Raw genomic sequence first — 25,661 nt, 5'->3', positions numbered from 1 at the left:
GCAAATATGGACTTATCGGTTTTTGCGAACAAACTCTTCATATATCCCATGAACCCACCCTTAAATCTTGCTGATTTTGTTTCTTGTAACTATGTCTTTGAGAACTCTCTCTCTTTTTAATGTGGACCTCTGAAATCTCCTACAACTGCTGAAAGAAGCCCCCCCCCCCCCACACACACACACACACAAAGGGGGGGGGGGGGGAGACGTCACCGAGGAAACATAGAACAATTGAGAAAAGTGCATGAAAACTGAGCCTAGTGGAATATCTTCAAGACATTGTTTACCATTTGCAGATGAAACAAAAACCCAGCTTTAGTGCTTCAAAATAAGCCAGTTCGTAATTAGCTCATGTACGTATTGGTACAAATGACCTTTCTTTTTTCTCAGTTAGTTAGGCACTTCACTCGTTTTCAAAGCGGCATAATGCCTAAGCTTGCCTGACGTAACAATTTATGGAATTCGTGTTCAGACAAAGAATTATCTCGCGTTTAGAGCAGGTGATCAGAATACTCCATCAGTTGACAATCTAGCGGGCATCCATTTCATTGTTTTTTTAATTGAATGCAATAACAGCCTATTTCCTTTTATATTGCGAAATACCATTCTTGCTGTCAGGTGGATGTGCTGGCAAGCACCATTTAGATAAGGATCACATGAATAATCATCGCATCACAGATGCTTATATCAGTGAATTTACAAACTGAAATGCCTGTTGGTACAAATGACCTTTTTCTGCTCATGCGCAAAGTGGAATTACGAACTGGTCTATAGTTCTAAAAGGATAGAAACAGCCACTGTAAAGAATTGCATCAGTGTAATCAATGTTAAGTTGGCCTATTGTTAAATCTACACAATGTGAACAATAGTTATGATAATGTTTCTAGACTAAACCATCTACACAGTTATGGTTGAGTGGGGGAAAATAGTGATATCTCCTTACATTTTAGACTTTATTACAATATTTTTATATGGTAGGAAGTTTTGTGATACAACTGACCTACACATGCTCATCAAATGTGATATCTTGAACATTTTTTTTTTTAAATCACTGCTCCCAATGGTAGACAGTACCTTTAATACTTTGCTGCATGCATGCAGATATAAGTAGAGTCATCATTCAAGAAGTATAATGTGTTTTGTAATGATCCAGAAATAAATTGACATTCACTGCTTGCCCTATTAATCTAAATTTAGAAGCACATTCTTTCACATTCAGTGACGTTTCAAAACCGATCACATGTACTCTTCTCTTCTGCGAGTCTGCAGTGGGCGAGATTCAAAACGAGAACATTACATAAAAATTATGTTGCTACAGTGCAGAATATTCGCCATAAGCTGATTTTCTTCCCGTTGTCAAATCCACTTGATCTTGTCTATTTTTATTTCACTCTACTGAAAAGGATTACCCTCTATACTCTGAAATTATCTGCATTACCACTGGTTTTAAAAAATGAATCACAGACTTGTCTATGCAAACTTAAAAGTGTTGAACAGTAGATATGATGCCAGTAATTCAAGTAACAAGCATGCAGAGGCAGACTTTAACTCTCCCGACTCCTATAATGAAGACTTAGTGACTGTTTCTGACAGGAGTCCATGGGGTTAAGGATTATCATAGTTCGTAGTCCCGGAGAGAGCTTCGTGAAAACTTACAGCTACTCTTGTGGGTCCAAAAAAAAAAAAGAAGAGAAAGAGAAAACCATACAGTGAATAGTAACAACTGGTGGCCACTGGTGGTTGACTGCGGAAGGTACAAGAGTGTATATGGTGTATGTATATAGCAATTAGATCTTATTTATTGAAATGTTTTCAGACAAGAGATAATACATCTCAAGAGAGTCAGTTCTGTGTTTGAAACTCTTTTTTTGTTGACCCCTCATTTATGCAAATTGGGGGAGGGAAGTACGGTATTCGTTGAACCCTATTGTCCAGTGGAAATGTTGATCTCGATGCGTTGAATTGCATTGAAATTCATGATTATGATGTATATTTTGTGCTTTGTACAGTATGTGTTCAAATGACCAACTCTTGTATGTGTTGAAGTGAGATACATGTTTTACCATGTCCAGACATTTTATTGTTTTGTTGTTTTGTACGTTGTTAAAGCCCTCAAAGAACAAGATAATTTGATTGTGATAGATTATGTATTTATTAATATGATAAAGAAAATGATTGAGAGACCATGGTGGTAATAAAAGTTTGGTAATGCTTTTTTTTTTCACAATACATCAACAAGTTCAATTAATGTCTTGTAATTTCTGTTGTATTGTCAGAGAAGTAGGCCCTTTGCTTCAAGTGTGCATGTGTTTATGTGTGGGTGTGTGTGCATTTGTGCATTTGTTTGTGTGTTTTTGTAAAGTATGTATAAGACCTTAGAGTGTATGGAGAAAATTCGAGAAAGAGAAAAAAGATGGAAGAGATATGGAAGAATATCTGGAGGAAGATATGATATAATTACATTGTATGTTTCTATATTTGTATATTTATATGTTTTATTATGTTTATATATATATATATATATATATATATATATGAAGAGTTTGTTTGCAAAAACCGATAAGTCCATTTTTGAAGATTTTGAAGTACGATATCTGTCATAAAGTACAAAATAATACCTTTTAAATGATATATTGGTCACTACATATAAAGGTACATTTTTGAAGTTATGGTTAAAAGAAGCAAACATTTTCTTATTATTCTCTTTATTTTTCTTGACCTTTAATCGCAAATATCTCCGTTTGGCAAATATGGACTTATCGGTTTTTGCAAACAAACTCTTCATATATATATATATATATGTATATATATATATATATATATATATATATATATGCTAAAGAGTTGAAGGGTTGGTCCGTCGGGTATTCGAGCTTGGGTCTGCCTGAATCGCTATGACGTCTCCGTGGCCGAGCGGTTAAGGCGTTGGCGTTCCATGCCAAAGACCCGGGTTCGATTCCCGGCGGAGACCAATTTTTCAACTCTTGCGGTTTTCCAAATAGGAGGAACAGTAAGAGGAATAACGATGTCAAAGCTACGCACCGATTTCTCCTCCCTTTCTCATATCTCATATATATATAGTGCGAGAGATAGTTCCCTTCCCAAACGTGAGCGGTGCCTCATGTCCTCCATCACAGCACCGTGTGCTCATCTTCTGTCCAAAGAATACAATAATTAACATTCAATCATATTACCTCTTATTTTGCATATACAATCAAATATAATCATATCATATACCCAATGCAAATAGACATAACATTATGAACATGATATATGTATATGATTTTGTTTGTAATTATTATGCTTAGAATTATGAGAAAATATGGTTATTATATGTCAGCAGCTTGATATAAGAATCTATTAATATATATTTTTTTGGATATATGATGTTATTTTGATGATGAGATGAATTGAATGATTATTTGTGTATATAAAGGAAATAATGCAGAAGATTGGTTGAATTTGCATTATATATTATGACACATCAGGTTATTCAGATAATAACTATTCTGTTGGTAGATCCTGAGGAAGGCCTGATGACTGGCCGAAAGCTTGACTGAATAAAAGGGAGACTCAAGATCGAGAGCAACGTCCGCCTCAGTCTAATTTCTTTCAGTATATATATAAATATGTATATATATATATATTATATATAGTCCGCGTGTTGGTACCAGTATAGAAAAGATGAAGAAGTAGAGTGGTAATGGATTTTGACAGTCCAACAGTGCTATCTATTCAGACCAAATTTTCGACGAATACATTCGTCTTTCTTCATTTGTCGACCCTGAGGAAGATGAATGTATTCGTCGAAAATTTGGTCTGAATAAATAGCACTGTTGGACTGTCAAAATGCATTACCACTCTACTTCTTCATCTTATATATATATATATATATATATATATATATATGAAGAGTTTGTTCGCAAAAACCGATAAGTCCATTTTTGAAGATTTTGAAGTAAAGTCTCTGTCATTAAGTACAAAATAATACATTTTTAAATGATATATTGGTCACTATTATAAAGGTACATTTTTGAAGTTATGGTCAAAAGAAGCAAAAATTTTCTTATTATTCTCTTTATTTTTCTTGACCTTTAATCGCAAATATCTCCATTTGGCAAATATGGACTTATCGGTTTTTGCGAACAAACTCATCATATATATATTTCTATGTTTATCAGTATTCTATTTCATTTATATAGGTATGTATATAACTATTATGTTGGGAAAGAGAGGGATAGATAGAGGGGTGAATAGATAGATAATCCGATACAAAATAATAGGTAGATATAGGCAGGCCGTGTAATAGAGAGAGAGAGGGGGGGATATACATATATATATATATATATATATATATATATATATATTGTAACGGGTTGGTAGTTTGCTGCCGCCTACGTTAGGAGAGCGGCTTGGTGACAAACTAGGACAGGCAATCGAGGCAGAGATTGAGCTGTGATAATCGGGATAAATCTACGCGAATCTGGTTTGTATGACAAGTCGATTGTGATTATTTGATTATTTGGTGACATGTGAGACTGTTGATCAATAAAGAATTGAGATATTGACGTTAAATTGATCTGAATTCAAGAATATTTGTGTGTCAGTCCCATGAATGCTTGTGGACGGCGTGGCTGTGCATGTTCTGACTGGTGAAGTACGGGGAAGTGCCGCGTGGTGTGGGCTGTCGTTACATTGGTGGCAGCTGCGGAATTGAGTTTTGATTGGTAACGAGCTCGATTGAACCCAGGTACATAACTAGCCCACAATGGCTTCTCCGTTAGGCCGTTTGGAATATGTTGCCATAGATATAGAAGAAGGGGATTGTTTGACTCAATTGGCAGGGGATATGGCTGCTCAAGTTGTGAATCATTACAGTGATATCGATGATGAGTCACTAATTACCGTGGATGAATACATAAGCATGAGCATCCCATATGTGAATGAAAGGAATGGACTACCCACTAGCCCAAATCCTCGCATTTATAGGCCTGGAGAATATCGGTACTCGCTTGACATGCTACCTCCAAGCACAATGTTGAACAAGGTTGAGCATGGCGAGGGATTTTCAAGGCAGAATTCGTTCACCAGTGCTGATGCGAAAGGAAGCATTGGGACGCACGAGAGGGAGACAACACAAGCACAGGAGCCAGTCGGTATGCGTGCACATACATATGCGCACGAGGAGATCATCCCTACATTTGAACAGCGCACACGAAGACCTCCGCACAATGTATTTATCCCGAACCATACGCCTAGGCCGACGCACGATGCATTTCTCGAGAGCGCTACGGGAAGATCCACGCACGCTGCGTTCATCCAGAAGAACGCTACACCAAGACCAATGCATGATGCGTTCATTCACATCCCTACGCAAAGACGGACGCACGAGACATCAAACGAGACCGCTATGAAAGGACCGGCGAATGATGCGTTCCTCACGAGCATTGCGCAAAGACCAACGCATGATGCGTTCATCCACATCCCTACGCAAAGACGGACGCCAGAGACATCAAACGAGAGCGCTATGCAAGGACCGGCGAATGATGCGTTCCTCACGAGCATTGCGCAAAGACCAACGCATGATGCGTTCATCCACATCCCTACGCAAAGACGGACGCACGAGACATCAAACGAGAGCGCTACGCAAGGACCGGCGAATGATGCGTTCCTCACGAGCATTGCGCAAAGACCAACGCATGATGCGTTCATCCACATCCCTACGCAAAGACTGACGCACGAGACATCAAACGAGAGCGCTACGCAAGGACCGGCGAATGATGCGTTCCTCACGAGCATTGCGCAAAGACCAACGCATGATGCGTTCATCCACATCCCTACGCAAAGACGGACGCACGAGACATCAAACGAGAGCGCTACGCAAGGACCGGCGAATGATGCGTTCCTCACGAGCATTGCGCAAAGACCAACGCATGATGCGTTCATCCACATCCCTACGCAAAGACGGACGCACGAGACATCAAACGAGACCGCTACGCAAGGACCAACGCATGATGCGTTCATCCACATCCCTACGCAAAGACTGACGCACGGGACGTCAACTGAGACTGCTACGCGAGGACTGACGCATGATGCGTTGCTCGCGAGCGTTGCGCGAAGACCGATACGTGATGCGTCACTGGAGGGTGTTGCGCCAGGGCCAACGCACGATGCGTTCCTCCGGAAACGCGCTACGCCTAGACTAACGAACGAGATATTACGCGAGAATGCCACGCCAAGACCAACGCACAATGCGTTACTCGAGAGCGCTACGCAAAAACCAATGGAGAAAGCGTTCTCAACGCACGGTGCGCAAAGCTCGACGCTTAAGGCGTTCCTCACTCACGATGCCTCAAACTCGACGCACAGTGCACTTCATGAAAACGATGCGCACGATCCAACGCATATTACGTTCCACAAGAGTGACGAGCAAAATCTAATTCCCGATCTGCCCTCCCAGCTAGGTTCGCGAGAACAACCCAACGCTACACAAGAAGAACAAGGACAAGCCCTAACTCACGATGGAGCCTGTTTCCAGCGTGGATGCATGACGCGCTGTGCGTCATCTCTTTCTCCGGTGAGAAATTCACGCTTTGCGTCTTCCGGTCATAGGGGCATCATGATGCAAGAAAGGGAGTCGACTCCAAGGATTAATATGTCAATGGGACATGCACGAGACGAACGGACACCCTTCCTCCCTGAGAAACCTCTAACGGCTGGTGCTTGTAACAGATCTGTGTACAAGCCAGGCAATTTCACTGGACAGGAACCACTTGAATCTTACCTCCATCATTTCGAAGTGGCGGCCGAGATTAATGGATGGAATGCTCGAGAAAAGGTCCTGTTTCTGGCCGCTAGTTTGAGGGGTGAGGCCCAAAGCGTTCTCAGTGAACTTTCTGATGTTCAGCGCAATGACTTTGTGGAACTGGTCTCCGCCCTGAGAGCACGGTTTGATCCTGACAAACAGCTTGAAGTGCTTCGCCTGCAGGTTAAGAACAGACGCCAAAGGAAAGGAGAATCCTTAGTGGAACTGACGCACAGCATTAAGCGCCTAGCAAGACAGGCTTTTCCGAAGGAACAAGAGAGCCTTCAAAGAGTTGTTGCAAGGGATTGTTTTGTTGATGCCCTATCCGACCCAGATGTAAGGTTTGAAGTTCTCAAAGCACAACCCGAGACGATCGACGACGCCTTAAAAGTAGCCGCTCGGATGGATGACCTGAAAGTTGCTGAGAGGTTGAGGAGTGGTCCGGGTCACGTAATGAGGGCCATTCACAAAGAGGAATGCCCTTCGATTGTCCGGGATGCTGGCATACAAGATGTTTTGCAGCAGCTGACCAAAATGATGCATGATCTTCGAGAGAACCTCACTGATTTAAAGAAAAAATCAAGTCAGCAGCCAAACAGCAATGAACAAGGACGCCGACAGGCGGCGAAGAAAGAAGAGGGCTCCACAGACCACAGACCGATCACATGTTGGGCATGTGGAGTTGAGGGCCACATCAGGCGGCAATGCCCATCCAAAGGAGAGAAAATGACAAATCAGGAACCCGACCAGGAAAACTAAGTGGTACTAGTCCTGTGGGTCAGGGGCTAGTAGGGGAAAGGGAAGGACCCAACATAACTGAGCAGGTTCGAGATTTTACTGTGGGAACATCAACAACCAAAGATAATGGCCTCTATGTTCAAGCAACGATTGGCGGATGTCAGATAACGATGCTAGTAGATAGTGGAGCATCTGTAACGGTTGTCAATAGTCGTTTCATTGATAAGATGAATGGTCACAAGCTCATGACCGATGTTGGCATCGAAATGACGGCAGCTGATGGACATGTTGTACCCTTCAGAGGGCAGGGAGAGCTTGAAGTTTGCATCGGAGATACAGTGGACAAACAGATAGTATGGTTTGCTGATGTTACCACAGAAGGGATACTTGGATGCGATTTCCTCGAGAAGTGGAAGTGCCAAATTGACTTCTCCAGGACCGGAATGGTAGTGAACGGGCACTTTGTGCGATGTCAGGGATTGCCATCTTTCCCCCTTTGTTGCAGAGTGAATCTGAGCGAAACTGTGATATTGCCTCCACTGAGCGCAATGGTTGTCAAAGGAGAGATGGAAAGTGAGTTGCCTGACACAAACCTCATGTTAGAACCGTCTAACACATGGAAGGGTGAAGGCAAACTTGTAGTCGATCCAGTTGTTGCAAAATCAGCTGGTAGAGACTTTCCTGTCCGTCTGCTGAATTTGTCTAGAAGTTCAGTGAAACTTTACAAAGGGATGAAGCTAGGAAAATGTGAAGGAGTTGGCGATGTCCAATTGTGCAGGGATGAGTCAGATGAAGGAAGTAGCGTCGGGAGTCACGTCGAGAAAGAAGGATTCAAAGTACCTAGGCATCTGGAGGACGTGTGGAACAAGACTATCACACATCTCAATCAAGAGGAGAAGCACTTACTCGCGGAATTACTGAATAAGCATGCAGATGTGTTTTCTAGTTCCAAAAGTGATCTTGGAAGAACGAACGTGGTTCAGCATCAAATCGACACTGGACCTTCTCCGCCTATTCGTCAACGAGCAAGAAGGCTTCCAGTACACCAGCGCGAGGAGGAGTCAAGGCAGATCGAAGACATGACAGGACGTGGTGTCATTGAGCCGTCGGAGAGCCCATGGGCCTCACCAATAGTGTTGGTGAAAAAGAAAGACGGTTCTACCAGGTTCTGTGTGGACTTCAGGAAATTAAATGCAGTGACAACAAAAGATGCCTTTCCCCTTCCACGTATTGATGACTCATTGGATAGGTTGTCCGGGTCCAAGTGGTTTTCAACTCTTGACTTGCAAAGTGGATACTGGCAGGTAGAGATGACAGCAAAAGATCGTGAAAAGACTGCATTTACTACAGCATATGGTCTCTATCAATTTCGAGTGATGCCATTCGGACTGTGCAATGCGCCGGCCACCTTCGAGCGTTTGATGACCAAAGTACTGGATGATCAGATAGGAAAAATTTGCCTGGTGTACCTTGACGATGTGATAGTGTACAGCACAAGCATTGCTGACCAGCTCAGCAGACTCGACACGATTTTCGAAAGACTCCACCACGCCGGTTTGAAACTCAACCCAACGAAGTGCATCCTCCTACAAAAACAGGTCCCTTTCTTGGGCCATGTAGTCTCAGCAGATGGTGTGGCAACAGACCCTGCCAAAGTCGACTCTGTCGCCAGGTGGCCTACTCCCAAGAGTGTACATGATGTCAGATGTTTCCTAGGTCTGTGTTCATATTACAGGAAGTTTGTGAAGGGTTTTGGAGACATTGCTCGTCCTCTCCACCGACTAACAGAGAAAGACAAGTCCTTCGTTTGGACTGAGGAGTGCGAGGAATCCTTCGCAAGATTGAAACACGTACTGACAAGTGCCCCCATACTGTCCTACCCTACAGTGGATGATCCATTTGTCCTAGACACTGACGCCAGTGCCAATGGCCTTGGAGCAGTTCTCTCACAAGTGCAAGGAGGAGAGGAACGAGTCATAGCCTACTACAGTAAATCAATGACTAAGGTGGAGAGGCGATATTGTGTTACTCGCAAAGAACTGCTGGCGGTAGTGAGTGGTGTCAAGCATTTTCATCATTACCTCTATGGGCGGAAATTCACCATTCGGTCTGATCATGGAGCACTCCGATGGCTGACTAACTTTCGAAACCCCGAAGGCCAAGTTGCACGATGGTTGGAAATTTTGGGAACCTATGACTTCGTAATTGAACACAGAGCTGGTCAGGTCCATTGCAATGCCGACAGTCTTTCTAGAAGACCTTGCGGTGATTGTGCAGGCTGTCAGCGCCTTGAGGAGAAAGATGTGGCCCAGACCTCCTTCGTATCAGTTGGTATGAATACAGAAGACCGGAGTGTAGTCAATGACAGGGTCCGTGTTGCTGCCATCGATTGCGAAGCGGTGGGAGGAGAAGAGGTAGACATCAGTCCAGCCAAGGCGCTAGAGGAAGAGGAGCAAGAGTGGACACCTTCATATCTCAGAACTACACAGAGTCAGGACCCTGAGCTGAGAATTGTGTTGAAGTGGAAAGAAGACGGAAGACGTCCCTCATGGAATGATGTGGCGTGCCATAGTCCCAGGGTGAAGTCCCTCTGGAGTCAGTGGAATAGAATTGAAGGGAGAATGGGTGTCCTCTACCGCCGCTGGGAATCGGACAGTGGCAGAGAAACACTCTTCCAACTGATCTTGCCCGAGGCTCTGCGCAAGAAGGTGTTTCAGGAAGCACATGATACCAAGTTTGCTGCTCACATGGGGGCAAAGAGGACTTTGGATAGAATTAGACGACGATGTTATTGGCCACACATGCAGAGTGATGTGGAACTGTGGTGCCGTCTATGTGTTGTTTGTGAAGCGAGAAAGAATCCCCCCAAGCACCCTAGGGCACCACTTCAGATTTACAATGTCGGCGCTCCCATGGAACGGGTCGCCCTTGATGTCATGGGTCCCCTACCGGAATCATCTCGGGGCAATAAGTACGTGTTAGTCGTGGCGGACTATTTCACGAAATGGGTGGAGGCCTATGCCCTTCCAAATCAGGAAGCTATGACAGTCGCAAGGGTATTCGTGGAGGAATTTGTGTGCAGGTATGGGGTCCCCCTTCAAGTGCACACTGACCAGGGCAGAAATTTTGAGGCTGCACTGTTCCAGAGCATGTGCAAAGTCATGGGTTCCTCAAAGACGAGGACGACCCCATTCCATCCCCAAAGTGATGGAATGGTGGAGCGCTTCAACCGAACACTTGAGGACCTCCTGGCAAAAACAGTTGCTGATAACCAGCGTGACTGGGATGAATGCCTTCCATTCGTATTGATGGCTTACCGTTCTTCACTACATGAGTCAACCGGATACCCACCCTGTGAACTGATGATGGGCAGGCAAGTGCTGCTCCCTTTGGATTTGCTGATGGGCCGTACAGCCACTCCTGATGAAGCCACCTATCCAGAGTATACCGAACGTCTACTCGACCACATGGCATATACTCATGAACTCACGCGGAGTCATTTGAAAGGAGGTGCTGAAAAGAACAAGCGTGGCTATGATGCACATGTAACTGGCAAGACCCACAAAGTAGGTGATGCTGTATGGCTGCACACCAAACGACGGAAGAAAGGAATGTCGCCAAAACTACAGAAGAGTTGGCATGGCCCATTTTACATTGTCAACGTACTATGTGACGCCGTATATCGCATACAAGAGGGTCCCAGGTCGAAGCCCAGAGTGGTCCACTTCAACAGACTAAAGCCCTTTCATGGCTCCCAACCGCCTGACTGGATCTCTAAGAAAACTGAGAACCATAACAGCACAACGGAAATCGTGAGAGATGCGGCTCAAGATGAGACTACATTTACTGCCAATGAAGATGATGGTACATCTCGGCAGTTCAGCCAGGGCAACCAAACAGAGGAATGCAGCGGAACTCTGAGTGGAGCTAGTGAGACAATGACAGAAGACACAACCACATCGACTGCCAATGAGGATAATGATATATCTCGGCAGTTCAACCAGGAGAACCAGTCATTGACCGGGAGTCCAAAAAGACCGTACGCGGAAGTGGTGGCTCGTTCCAATTCTAAGAACATTAGAGAATCTCACACTGCCATGGCCAAACCGCAACGCACAGATGATGAATTACTTCCCCGGCGTAGTAAACGTATCCGACGTCCTCCGAGTTACTTTATCTCATAAAAAAAGCAAGAACGTATTTTTTCCATTATGCTCATCATGTCACTTCATTTTTGCTGTTTTAACACTTTTCTACAGGAGGCCGAGAAGCTACCATGCCGAATGAAGCTGATAAGAAGATAGACGTATGGATGAGATGCACTCAGTGCCATCAACAGTTCGGCAACGTGAGAGATCTAAAGGATCATTCTCGCAGGGATCACCCTGAACGTAGTCATAAGTGTCGGCTGTGCTCCTACAGCACAAATCGGAGATACGACCTTGAGCGGCATCATAGTAAGATGCATCGCGGTGACGCAAAAAGGTCAAGGTCTAGAACGCCGTTGGAGAGACCAACGAAAGAGAGATCGGCAAACGCCACAGCGGGAGAGCAGTCGCGACGGCTGAGCAGTGGTTCTTCGAAAAGGCCAAAGTCCCAAACTCCTGACCCGGGATCCTCTAGCAAGGGAGAAGGACGAAAAACCCAACGAGAGCTGTCCCCATGGGAGACCCGGGCAGAGACACCGTTATCGATCTACGCAGGATCGCCAGAGCCCAGCGTACGCTCGGTGGTGATACAAGCAAAGGCTGACAAGGAGAAGCAGGGTTTGAGGGGGAGACGCCAAAGGGAGTCTGTGGGAGAGCATTACCGTCGCACAACTGAGACTGTGGTTTATCCAGATGGAAGGGTGTACAGACTCGAAACTGAAGAATGGGACTAGTGATTTGAGCTACCGCGAAGATTTGATTAACGTTTCCAGAGTTGTTTGTGTTACTTTAGTTAAACAACAGTTGCGGAAGTATGTGTTGTATTAAATACAAGTTGTTTGTTCAAAGTTGAAGTTAAGGTTAAAGAAGAAAATAACCAGAGGTTGTCGGTAAAGAAGGCGTACTGAAACAATAAGAAGGGACATCAGTCGTTGTTGTTGTTTTGTTTTGTTTTTTGGAATAGTGCACTCGAGGACGAGTTTGTTCTTAAGAGGGGGGTAGTGTAACGGGTTGGTAGTTTGCTGCCGCCTACGTTAGGAGAGCGGCTTGGTGACAAACTAGGACAGGCAATCGAGGCAGAGATTGAGCTGTGATAATCGGGATAAATCTACGCGAATCTGGTTTGTATGACAAGTCGATTGTGATTATTTGATTATTTGGTGACATGTGAGACTGTTGATCAATAAAGAATTGAGATATTGACGTTAAATTGATCTGAATTCAAGAATATTTGTGTGTCAGTCCCATGAATGCTTGTGGACGGCGTGGCTGTGCATGTTCTGACTGGTGAAGTACGGGGAAGTGCCGCGTGGTGTGGGCTGTCGTTACAATATATATATAGATATATATGATGAGTTTGTTCGCAAAAACCGATAATACATATATATATATATATATATAGAGAGAGAGAGAGAGAGAGAGAGAGAGGGAGGAAGGGAGAGAGGGAGAGACTGAAAAAAATATGTTTCTCACTTATAAAAGAATCATATGAAATTAAGTCCCTTTGGCTCATATTGGTGCAGTATAGCAGAGGGCAAAATGACAAACAAAAACACTGTCAATTCAAGTAAGTATTCATCGTCATGGCACATTACGGACCTTTGGGTCATACACTCCTTTGGACAAAATTGATATTGACATTGGCTCAAATCCTTCTCCTACTACAGCAGCATGGCAGAAAACCATCCACATGATACTCTAAATGCCTGTTCTAAAATGTCAACTCATATATTCCACAAACACACTTCTCTCTGGAATATTCTTTACCAAAGGGCAACAAGATTATTTTACAGACCCGGGTTAATAGACTCTCACGGCAGCCGGATGTTGATACATTATGTATACTGATTAAGGGGATGGTTTATAGTTTTGGTTAATCCTAATCCTGAACCCAATTCTGACCCTAACCCAAATTCTAATTCTAGACTTCTCCCTTGCCCTAATCTTTACTTCAACCCTATCACTAACCGGTGCTTATAGAGACGGGGAGGGGTATTTTCCCTGAGGGAGTAATGATTACTTGTCCTGATACACTTTTATAATGATATGTGAATCTCTTCGCCATTTCTTTGCGCTTGAACGTCACCTAAACACAGAACGATATGGTATGAAATCGCAGCTGAAGATTACAAATCCAGCATCGAGATATTATGTCACATTTTGTTCTTGACCACCGTAGGTCAAACCTCCCTGTTCACAATTATAGTTGTCGATTTTTGTTCCGATTCCGCTGCCTTTTCACCCATGAGTCACCGTATTTTTCACCATAATTTATACTCTTCATCGAGTAGAATAAAACATATCTCCAATTTGGACCATGCGTGGTGGCATTTCATTCATAATTTCGGTTGTAGAGTTATATCTAATAAAAAAAAAAAAAGACTTTAGATCGATGAATTCCCGGCTGTGAATTCATCATAGTAAAATACTAAAGTGATACCACATTCTGTATTGCAAGATTAGAGGAATATCTGTCTCAGGAGGCATGTTATCGTTATTGTTGTGGTGGTGGGACGGTGGTTTTTGTTTCAGATGTGAAGAGCGAGAAAAATTGAAGTGTCAAATCGATGATGACAGTTAGAAAGGTGATATCTTCTGTCCAGTAAAAACAAACAAACAAACAAACAAACAAACCTTCCCAGAAATTCAGCCTGATGGCCTTATCAGCACTCGCTGTCACGTCATATTATTAATATGTCTTATTTCTTCACAAAGGACAGGGTATGATAAAGACTGCTGTCGCTTGATTTACAACCAAAATATTTTTCTTTCTGTTTCCAACAGCTATACTAGTTAGTCCTTTACATCCGGATATCAGCTGATCCGGGTGAAAAAGACTCAAATAATGCAGTAAAGGGTACCCGCACTACGTAAATCCAAGGCTGTAGAGTAATGTTCTGCTTAGAATTTTCAGTGCCTTTCAGAAAACAACGCCCATGTTTGTTTGTTTTTTTTTTTCTCGAGTTTAACTATACGTTTTCTGAAACACACACAGGCACTTTTTTTATTTCTATAATTTCACAGTACTAAAACATTCGCACACACACACACACACACACACACACATACACACTTCTTTCTTGCAATTTTTGTAGTATAGGCTGACGAGGTATAGAGTATAATTAATTGATAACGTTGTTACAAAACGACAAGACAGCTGGTAAAAGATTGACACCCCTAAATCGCACTTGATAGTGGTAGTATTTTCACCTGATCTTGTGGGGTACCAGTATAGTTATGATGCACCCTGCTCTTTCACAACTTTAACAGTTTAAAGAAAGTTCTCGATAGGCGAGCTTCGTCGACCTTGCCCTCAGCAAAATATTTGCTCAATCATTCCAAAATCGAGCACGCAACGTTTCATTGTAACACTGTTATTTCCAGTTTGGTAAGATTCAGATTGGAGGCTTGTTCTGTTCATATTGTAGGCTTGTTCTGTTCATATTGTTCGCAGTTTGCTGCTCTTTTTTTTTTCAAAGGGTGTAAGTGTGTAAAAAGGAAGAGCCACCGATCCCTATATAAACCACTGCGCGCTCATTCTGCGTCATAATATCGTGTGGAATCGAGATCTCTTGCGCTTTCGCAGTGACGAAACCAGGTTGATCTTGTGCCCGAAAAATCGCTGAAAATTTCAATCTTCTTCTTACATCTAAGATCTGAGAGAAAGCATCACCAACATCTACAAACATGGCTTCAATGGTGCGTCAGAACTACCACGAGGAGTCCGAGGCTGGAGTGAACAAGCAGATCAACCTCGAGTTGTATGCTTCGTACACCTACTTGTCCATGGTAAGTCACCGTCCGTGATGTCTCTGGGCGGCGTACACACAATAAATGCAAGTTGCGCGATACGAGTTTGTGGTTTACTGTTTCCAAATTATGATTTACTGCAACGGAATTGATTGCATAGATGTCTACTAGTACTTAAATTGTGTTAGACAAACTGCCCAAGCATGAAAGGATTGCGTGTAACGTGAGAGGAATCTGAAGGTAATTTTGTAGTTGGATTAATTTTTGCAAACGACCGAAGTAGAATATCTAACAGTAAGAACCTTTGTCGTTTGTGATGTATGAAAATTACAAGTCTGTCTTCATTGTCTTGTGTTTGTGCTTCGAGTAGCGACCTCGGATTTTGAGTGAGGAAATTTAGTGCATGAGTTTAACATTTGGACTGTAAAAATATTATTGTCCGTGTAACTGTTAGTGGGTGGTGTGATGATTTGAGTAATGGTTCCCAAGTAAATGTTTCACAGTAGAATCAATGATTTATGAAATGACTTGTTTCATACAGCACGTAGAGTGCAACTCCTTTTGTTAAGGTTGGCAGAGGGATCGTGGCCGCGGCAAGCACTGCCATGTGCGTCCAGGCCATGTGTAGTGTGGTGTGTTCTGTACTGTGTTGGTGGCAAAATTGGCATTTACATAGTTTTAGAACAGACACTGTCAGTTCTGTTTTAGTTCTGCCTTGTTAGTGCATAGTTGTCAGACATGCAAATGTTGACTGTTCTGTTTGTCTATCTGCCTGCACCCCTGTGTGTCAGTATAGTATGTGTGTGTGTGTGTGTGTGTGATATAAAACTGTGTAATGGGAAGTCACAGGATGGAGGCACTGACTCAGACTGGTACAGAAACTTTCCGTTGGTCATTTATCACAGTATTTTCGGAAGAGGTGGATATCCTTTTAGGGGTCAAAGTCCAGCTTTGCACTTCTCATTGATTGTGTGGCTTGCCAGATCCTGAGATCTAGTTTCATGATAATAAGTTGTGAATGGGGGGGGGGGGGGGGGTGTTCAACAAAATGTTAGAATTAGTTTGATAATGTAATACAGTTTGTCAAAGGAGATAGATTGAGGGATACAAGTTGTATGGCAATGGGCTTATGAGTTGAGGTTAAACCTTGATTATATTAAAAGAGAAGAAAAAGAAAAGCTAAGTGGAGAAGGGATATTTGATTGCGGAGAAGCTCTTCTTAGCCCTAGAATACAGATGAAGTTTGTACTCACCACAGTAAAAGTAAATGCAATCTTGATCTGTAAATAGTTTTCTCTCTGACAATGTGAAATGATAATATTGTGTTCCTTCTAAACTCTTGTAGGCCTACCACTTTGACCGGGACGATGTGGACCTGAAGGGCTTCCACAAGTACTTCAAGAAGGCATCGGATGAGGAGCGCGAGCACGCCGAAAAGCTCATGAAGTTCCAGAACCAGCGCGGCGGCCGCATCATGCTGAAGGACATCAAAGCGCCGGAATGCACCGAGTGGGGCAGTGGCCTCGAGGCCATCACCGCAGCACTGGAGCTGGAGAAGCGCGTCAACCAGTCCCTGCTGGAGCTGCATGGGGTGGCTTCCAAGCACGGAGACGCTCAGGTGAGAGTGAACCCCTAAGTTGCCCCAACCCCCGTCACCCACCGGGATAGCCCTCCATGAAAAATCAACACCTTTGCCATACTCACCTACTATTTTCCTCAGAGAGCTTTGTCTTGTTCAGGACTTGCATTTAAGTAGAAACTATGACAATTTATTTGGGTTCTCACTGTATTCAGAGTCAAAGCCAAATAAATATGTGAAGAATTGAGCCTAGCAAAGTTTACTTGTTATGAGAGGTTTTGCTGCATCTTATCTCTTTTTGAGAAGCTTTTACTGCACCTTCAATTCTGCTTCTCAAGTTCAGATACTCATTCATACCGAAAGGATATTTATTTCACATTTCTGAAGGGAAAAAAAATTAGCTAAAAGGCAACAGATTGATTACCGGTACTCATACAAGTAGTAACGTGAAAAGTGGCCAATGAAAAGTCGTATCTTTGACTGTTGTGTCTTTCACATGTTGTGCTCACAATAATCTTTCTAGATTTCAAGTTTGCAAAGTCTTGGAGTTGTTTTGATACAAAGGCTGCTGCAGCTGGTGATGTGCAAATGCTCTGAGGTGTGTTATTGCTCTCCATTAGACATTTTTTCAAACATTCTAATCACATGGTCATCTTTATCTTCCCATTGGCTAACAGATGGCAGACTTCATCGAGACCCACTACCTGACGGAGCAGGTGGAAGCCATCAAGGAGCTGGCTGGCTACATCACCAACCTCAAGCGTGTCGGCCCCGGCCTCGGGGAGTACATGTTCGACAAGGAGCACTTCGAATCCTAGGCTGGCCAACTGCCGCCTCGTCAGCGCCAGATCTATCAGCGAGACTATATTATCGCCAACCTACAAGTGCACCACTTAAATGTCTAGCATCACCAAACAACTGAATCTCACGCATTGCAATAATTGCCAGTGTTGACAATTTCATTTGGCTGTCAGCTTTCGAAGGAGAAGCATTCTCCTTTCATCATATGGATTTGAGAATCTGGAACAGAAACCCAAAAGAAATTCCTTCAGATGTGATGAAAATAATGCATTTAGTGATAAGCTTAATTGCAGTAAAGTTTTTTTTTTTTTCATATAAAAAACAAAAAAAACAAACAGTTATGCTTTCATTCGATGTACTACATGATCTGGTGTACTTTTGGTGCAAAAAAAAAAAAAGTGGGAAAATGAAAAAAATCATTCTTCATAAGTTTATGACATCCTATTCAACAACTCAATAGGGTGGTGGAAAGAGTGAATAAAAAAAATAAGCAAAACTGAATGCTACTGGTTTCTGTTGTTTGCTTTGTTGTGAGATGTCATGTGTAGGTAAAGACTATGCATTACTTGTATATATATGTGAAAACGTTTGGTGTATGATGCTAATCAATGCAAGGATTATTTGTGCATGTGTATTGAAGACATTGGGTATCACTACTAGTGGATTGCTGTTCCAGCAATCTCGGTTTTACTTTTATGTCAGGACTGAAATTATACAGTGCAGGGACAAATTGAACTGATGTGTTGCACTAATGTTGTTACTTTCACATAGTCCTACACATACAGTGGACTTTTCTTATAATGAAGTGCTTGGGACCAGCAGTTTTCTTTTGGTACACAAAATTTTGTTATAACCGAACAAATAAACAGTAAAGAACATTGAGCTGATAATGATGGAGCCTAAATTTTTATTTCGTTGTAACCACAATTTCGTTAAAACCATGTTCATTATAACGGGAGTGCACTGTACCAATGCATGTTTATATAAATTGTATGTAAGTTTCTTTATTTCATTGAATGACTTGAAACACGCACACACACACACACACACACACACACACACACCAAAGCCTACGCAGTGAATAATTTCTGCAGATGTTGAGGTGTGTGAAAAATGGTAGTGTCACCTGTACGTGGTGTATGCTTGCTGTAAGTGGGGGATTGCATCTCTGTACCCGACTAATCATGGAATGTGTGGTTGTACACTTGTGTGTATTAGTGTGATCTGTGGCAGTGACTTTCTGCTCTGAATGTCCGTTGTGTTGCCGACAGTACTAAAAAAACGCCAAGAGCTGTGGATCAAGCACATGCATGTATTCACATGTAATGAAAAAAATGGGGAATCTTGTACATTATACACCTTACGTGTATGTAGAAGGACTCCCGACATGTCGAACAACACTATTACAAATTGTACAAGGAAATGAATACCCCAACTATAATGTGTACACGTATGTGAAGGGAGGAATGCGAACAGGTGTGCTAGAACATACAATGTATCAGTTCTGTTTGAGGGAAAATGGAAACTTCGTTCAAATCATAGAATTTGACGTTTGGTGGCGCTACCGATGGTGACGACGAACATGGCTCGCGACATCAACGCAGATAAAGTGTTTCCCATGTACATGTAATTTCTTTTTTCTTTTTCTTTTTTAATGAAGGTTCACATTCCCTCCCCTTTTTAGCTCACCTGAGCCAAAGGCTCAAGTGAGCAGGATTGCGATTGCCCTTCGTCCGCCGTCCGTCGTGCGTCGTGCGTAAACTTTTTACATTTTCATCATCTTCTTGAAAACCCCAAGACCGATTTTCATCAAACTTGGCAGGTAGCATCCCTAGGGGGTTAGGAACTCAATTTGTTAAAATGGGCACCATGCCCCACCCAGGGGGCCCCCAGGGGGGCCCAAACCCCCAAAATTAAGGAATCTGTAAAAATCTTCTTCTCCCGAACCGGAAGTGATAGAGCTAAGTTAATACTATGAGTTAGTACATTGATGACTATAGTTTCAAGTTTGTTCATGGCAGAATCACGGGTGCCCCCCTTGGGACCCAGGGGAGGGGGTGGGGAGGGGTCCTAATGGGGCCTAAATTGTACATTTTCATCTTCTTCTTGAGAACCCCATGACCCACTTTCACCAAACTTGGCAGGTAGCATCCCTAGGGGGTTAGGATTTCATTTTGTTAAAATGGGCACCATGCCCCACCCAGGGAGCCCCCAGGGGGGCCCAAACTCCCCCCCCCCCCCAAAAAAAAATGAAGGAATCTTTAAAAATCTTCTCTAAGATAAGCTAAGATAATACTATGAGTGAGTACATTAATGACTGTAGTTTCAAGTTTGTTCATAGCAGATCCAGGGGTGCCCCTCTTGGGGGCAGGGGGGGGGGGGGGTTGGGAAGGTCCAAATGGGGGCCTGAATTGTACATTTTCATCTTCCTGAAAACCTAATGATGGATTTTCGTCAAACTTGGCAGGTACGTGTAGCATCCCTAGGGGGTCAGGATCTCAATTTATCAAAGTGGGCACCATGCCCCACCCAGTGGGCCCCAGGGGGCCCCAATGCCCCCAAATTAAGGAATCTTTAAAAATGTTGGCCCTTATTATACATTTTTCATGTTCTACTTGAGAATGCCTGGTCAAATTTTAGTAAAGCTGTGAATAATTTAGATTAGTGACTGCGTGAAAGGTGAACTTGCGATACTCAGGTGAGCGCTAGACCCGCGGGTCTCTTGTTAATATTCCCCTGCTTTCCGAAGGAGGCAAGTCCGTATGCTCTTCCATGATGCTGCAAAAATGAAAATGCAGTACACCCTTTCTTGAATTTTCTTTACATAACACAATGCCTATTATTTGCTTACTTCTTCTTCTTCTTCTTCTTCTTCTTCTTCTGATTAAGTTTGCCTCCTTCAATAGACTGAAGATTCTTGCAGACTGATGCTATTTACATTATAATACAATACTTATTTACAGATATTTACAAGCACATAGAAATAGAAAATTTGACGAAAAAACTAGCCACTGTGATCAACCGTTAGACGGTTTCGAAATGATCCCACAGATGGCGCTGAAACAATTTCTGACGACAGGGAATTCCAGTTCCTTACAGTTCTTGGGAAGAACGAATGGCGATGCGATTCAGTTCTCGAATATGGTACCTGATAGGAGTGTGGTTGCGAGGCTCTCGTTAACTGAGTAGCCTGACAATGCGACAATGCGGTTCAAAGTGCGCTAAGATTATCCATATCCCTATGCTACACCTGAAATACACAGCTGTAATCTGTATTACTGCCTATTCACAAAATCTCCTTCGAGAACCGTCATGCCCACAACACATTTTCATGAGTGTATATGTTGAGATGGGGTTTCACGTATTGGCTTCTCGAAGGAAAAAAAACAACAAAAAACAACAACTAGAAATAATCAAACAATTGACCAAAAATGAATTGTATGAATTATGATATTCAGGCCTATACGCAAATATACAGATAGAGAGGGGGCGTTTTAATCACATACTATTCATGTCTTCGTCAACCAGCTAACATCAAAGCTGTCGTCAAATTCACGGAAACTTTTCCCGACAGTATTGATTAATACAATATGTCATGTACAGTTCGACCTCGATTATTCGGCCTCCTTTTATCCGGAAATCTATTATTATCCGGACGCGTTCACGCAGTGAAGGACTTTTTTTTTTCATCCAAAAATTGAGAAAAAAAAAACCAGTGACTTTCATGGATGTATTTCACTAATTTCATAAGATGTGCATGATAGGTTTCTCAATATCTAATGAGGTAAAACATGTTATATGATTTTCACATAAAGATATACTTTATTTTTGTGAAGAAGGGACTACAATTTTGCGCAGGCTAGCATAGAATACACCACCGTTACGGGGTACGCTACCTGCTTAGCTGCCAGTGCACTGGGACGGCAGCTTGGACGGCAGCTTGCCGGCAGCTACAGTATTTTTAACATTGTGTCTCCCATATCCGGCCAATTCGCTTATCCGGATGAGCGCCGGTCTCGACATGGCCGGATAATCGAGGTCGAACTGTTCTTGTATTCTGATAGAGCGCTGGTAGATACCTCTCACTTCAGCTGAGTGCATGCTCGATAATGAAAGTTGTATTTTATACAGTACACTGCATTGCACATTTCACTATGCATAATGTGTGTGTGTGTGTGTGTGTGTGTGTACGAATATACTGTAGTAATAGCAATAGGATATGACTGCAGGTATGCATGGTAATAAAATGCGCACATCTGATCAATATTGTTTTTAGAATATTTGAGGGAGGGGAAGGGAAGCCGTCTGGTTTACATTATGATTGTATGTGCTCGTATGACATAATTCTAATTGTTGTCGAGCTTCCTAAATGAAATATATCCAGCGATAACGGCACATGGATTCAACCGAAACTTGAAAAATTCTGACTACGTGATGTACATGTATTACTTTCACACGAAATTCATACTGCATGTTTCTACAGCCTGAATCCACATTTTACTGGTCTAGGGATAAATTCCCTTAGGCCTATTACCACCCTTTGTGTGTAAGACAAGAGATCTTAACATTATAGGCATCCCGCTCTCCGCATCATTTTTTTTTTTTTGTATTCTATGTTCAGACTGCATTTCCTTTATACGCACCGCGACATTTTTTTATTTATTTATTATTATTGTTATTTTACCTCATTTCTTGTCCAATCGAAGCTTTGGGCGTGTAGGTGGATGAAGTTCGAAGGAGAACGAAAGAGGTCAGGGGGTGAAAAGCAACCAAAGACTTGAGTCGTGCCGATCCAGTGAGTGAGTGACCATGACGAAACCAACCGATGAGGGCCACGCCTTTGTTATCCTCTGCCACTAGTTTAAATACAAATAACACGCCTTTTGTCTATACTGTACAATGCATGCAAACTTCATCCACCTACATATCAGGATACAAGAACAGTTCGACCTCGATTATCCGGCCATGTATTTGCATTAACATTGTGTCTCCCATATCCGGCCAATTCGCTTATCCTGCTCATCCAGGAATTCAGTAAAGGGGGGGGGGGGGGGCGGAGGGGCGCAAACAATATGTTTGATGCTACTTCCAAGTTTCATCTCATTTTTTTCCTTTTAAGTTTGTTTTAACAACAATAAAGAATTTCACATAAAGATATACTTTCACATAAAGATATACTTTATCTTTGTGAAGAAGGGACTACAATTTTGCGCAGGCTAGCATAGAATACACTAGACAGAAAGATCCGTCTGTCCGGAGGACTCTTTTATATTTTGCCATTAACGCTGTCCTCCATGTTTTCTACGGAGGGGATCCGTGAAGCCAGACGCAGTCTCCGCGGAACATTCCCCGACGGACAGATACAGACCGATCTTTCGGTCAAAGAATACACCACCGTTAAAACTTCCAAAGACCACTTTTAATGTATAGGCCTAAGATATGGGTATGTATTATATGTATCCTATATACTGATAACAAGGCAGCATAGGATCGATTCTAACTCTCCTGCTGATTTGTAATTCAGTACATGTGTATAGACCACCTGTCAGGCGTCCGGAAAGTCTTCATCTAACAGCTTTCACGCTGACTTTGCGGACTCAGCAGCCTTTTTCTGATAGGATATGGGGCAATATTTTTAATCTCTATTAGGGATTCCATGTTATACAAATGACATTTTACAGCATCATTTTCAATGTTTTAACACAATGAACATAATAATATGATGCAAACTGTTTTTTTTCTGAATGTAGGCCTATGTTTATACAAATCGAGTAATTACACTGCAAAAAGTCCGGTGTTAAATATGAAACACCGAGCTGGTGTAAAATTTCCGGTGCTCATTCATGGTGTTAGATTAACACCTCCGGGTGTCATTTCAAAATTCAAAATTGTTTTTTGAATAGTTTCTTAGTTACTGCACTTCTTGTTAATTTTGAACTTCAACAAGACGATAAAGAATTTTCCGATAAAGTACTTGATTTAAAAAAAAAAAAAATCTGTAAATACATTTACACCACAGTAACACCAGTTGGTGTGGTCCCCTATTGAAGCTGGACGGGTGTTATACCATTCAAATTAACATCACCAATATCAAATCAACACCATGCGTTGTCATTATTGAATTAACTCTAGCGCAGCGTCAAAAATATCACCAGCCACAGTGTCAAATTAACACCACGAAGTGCCAGGCGAACACTTTTTAACACCGTCACAATACATTTTCTACACCTGTGGGTGTGGTCCTCTATTGAAGTTTGATCGGTGTTAGATTATGGGTGTTAAATCTCGGCACCGATGTTTTTACAGTGTACGATGAAATATAGCTGAAAATATTTTACACATCATTACGGTACTGAAATAGTGAGTATACCATCGCATGTATGACGTAGGCCCTATGTAATTCAAAACAAACAAACAAACAAACAAACAAACAAACACACACACATAAATGAATTAGAGGAGATGAAACCTAAAGGTTTTCTACATGGATTGGGATATAAATTCGGAAATTTGGTAGAACATGCACTGTAATAATATATCACTGATGTTTGAGGAAAACCGGAAGGTACTGAAGTTTGAGGAAAACCGGAAGGATATTCCGTGAATTATGAAACTTTAATTTCGGCGCCGCTATCGCTGGACGATAAGACTACATTAGCTCGTAACGTTACACTGTCATGGACAACGATATAAAAGCATACACCCTAAAATTTAAATATAATTTCATGAAAAGTATACATTCTTGATAGTGTGTAATGTATATTTACGTATATATTGTAAACATATCTAATTTCTGAAAGAAGTTATATAGTCAAGCGCTTTTTGTGAATGCTGCAGAAGAACTATAATGTTGATTAGAAAACTTCAAAACACCGTCTTTTGAATGAATTTTATTGTCCGATTTTCCCCCAACTTCACTGAACGTGGTCTTACTATTCTGTTATACAGTCACTCAATCCGCATACAGTTGACCCTACTATGAGTATTTGGGTTTCATTATCGTAACAGAACCCAAAACAAAATAGACAAAACAGTTAAAAACGTTGTGCCGCTTTCATAAGATGAGGAATGCGGTACTATGACGTCATTGTTTGTATATAGAACGGTCCAGTGGTTTTGCCTCTCTCAGAAATCGCTTCGTCACGCGCCCAGTCAGATGTTCGCGATGTTTTGAAGTGACGGGTGCAGAGATTTCCAGAGGGAGGAGATTCAAGTAATGGCACAGTGAGGGTCACGTGCAGCTACCAGGTGACTGTACAACGTTCAATGTGCGTAGCTGTACTGTGTTGTTGTATCACAGTGACCAATCATCATCCACGTAGTTTTCTGTTCGGAGCATATAGTATACGGTTGATATCATCCTAAAATAATATTATTCATACACAAACATAATTTTCACTTGAATGTGTAGAGAATACTTATATGCATACACAGTGACATTATGAAAGGGAAAGTCAACGCTCGTGGCTCCTCTATCTAGCTGGTCGAGGCCATTTCCGGGATTTTATATTTTATCATAATTTTGAGAGTCAGTTTGCTATTATAAATATGCGTGATATACTAAAGGCTGTCGCATATTATAATAATCTGTCTTGGTAGGAGTGCATGGTCTACCCTTTTGATATTTTCACAGATCTTACTTGTACGTCTGGACTTATTTTGCCAGTCTTTCATTCTGTGGCCAAAGGCATACAAACGTAGAAATAGGCCTATGTACACCGTTCTTTTCTTACAGGGAGCAAAGTTCAGGTATAATAGGCCTATACTGGCAACTTACCTCACTTTTTTTTTTTTTTTTTTTTTTTTTTTTACTGTCAGATAAACTTGTCCTTAGCCAGCT

The 25,661-nt window shown here is 42.2% G+C and overlaps 1 protein-coding gene and 1 non-coding gene across 2 annotated transcripts; both read left to right on the top strand.

Moving 5' to 3' along the window:
* Positions 1 to 2,899: 2,899 nt before the first annotated feature.
* On the top strand, positions 2,900 to 2,971 carry Trnag-ucc (transfer RNA glycine (anticodon UCC)). Its single transcript has one exon. It is a non-coding gene; the product is annotated as a tRNA-Gly (tRNA).
* Positions 2,972 to 15,226: 12,255 nt separating this feature from the next.
* Positions 15,227 to 18,322, top strand: LOC140236045 (soma ferritin-like). The gene is made up of 3 exons (XM_072316017.1): positions 15,227 to 15,480; positions 16,787 to 17,059; positions 17,698 to 18,322. Exons 1-3 carry the CDS (start codon positions 15,379 to 15,381, stop codon positions 17,836 to 17,838), a joined length of 516 nt encoding a protein of 171 aa, XP_072172118.1. The 5' UTR covers positions 15,227 to 15,378; the 3' UTR covers positions 17,839 to 18,322.
* Positions 18,323 to 25,661: the final 7,339 nt, after the last annotated feature.

Source organism: Diadema setosum, chromosome 12 (genome assembly GCF_964275005.1).
Source record: "Diadema setosum chromosome 12, eeDiaSeto1, whole genome shotgun sequence".
NCBI classification, from domain to species: Eukaryota; Metazoa; Echinodermata; class Echinoidea; order Diadematoida; family Diadematidae; genus Diadema; species Diadema setosum.
Note: the sequence above shows the minus strand (reverse complement) of the source record. Positions and strands in the feature narration are given on the sequence as shown.

Bases quoted from the DNA above. Each gene is read 5' to 3' on its own strand.
- LOC140236045 (XM_072316017.1), top strand. From the start codon at position 15,379: ATGGCTTCAATGGTGCGTCAGAACTACCACGAGGAGTCCGAGGCTGGA. The intron at 15,481-16,786 runs GTAAGTCACCGT...AAACTCTTGTAG, and splicing joins CGTACACCTACTTGTCCATG to GCCTACCACTTTGACCGGGA. The intron at 17,060-17,697 runs GTGAGAGTGAAC...ATTGGCTAACAG, and splicing joins CCAAGCACGGAGACGCTCAG to ATGGCAGACTTCATCGAGAC.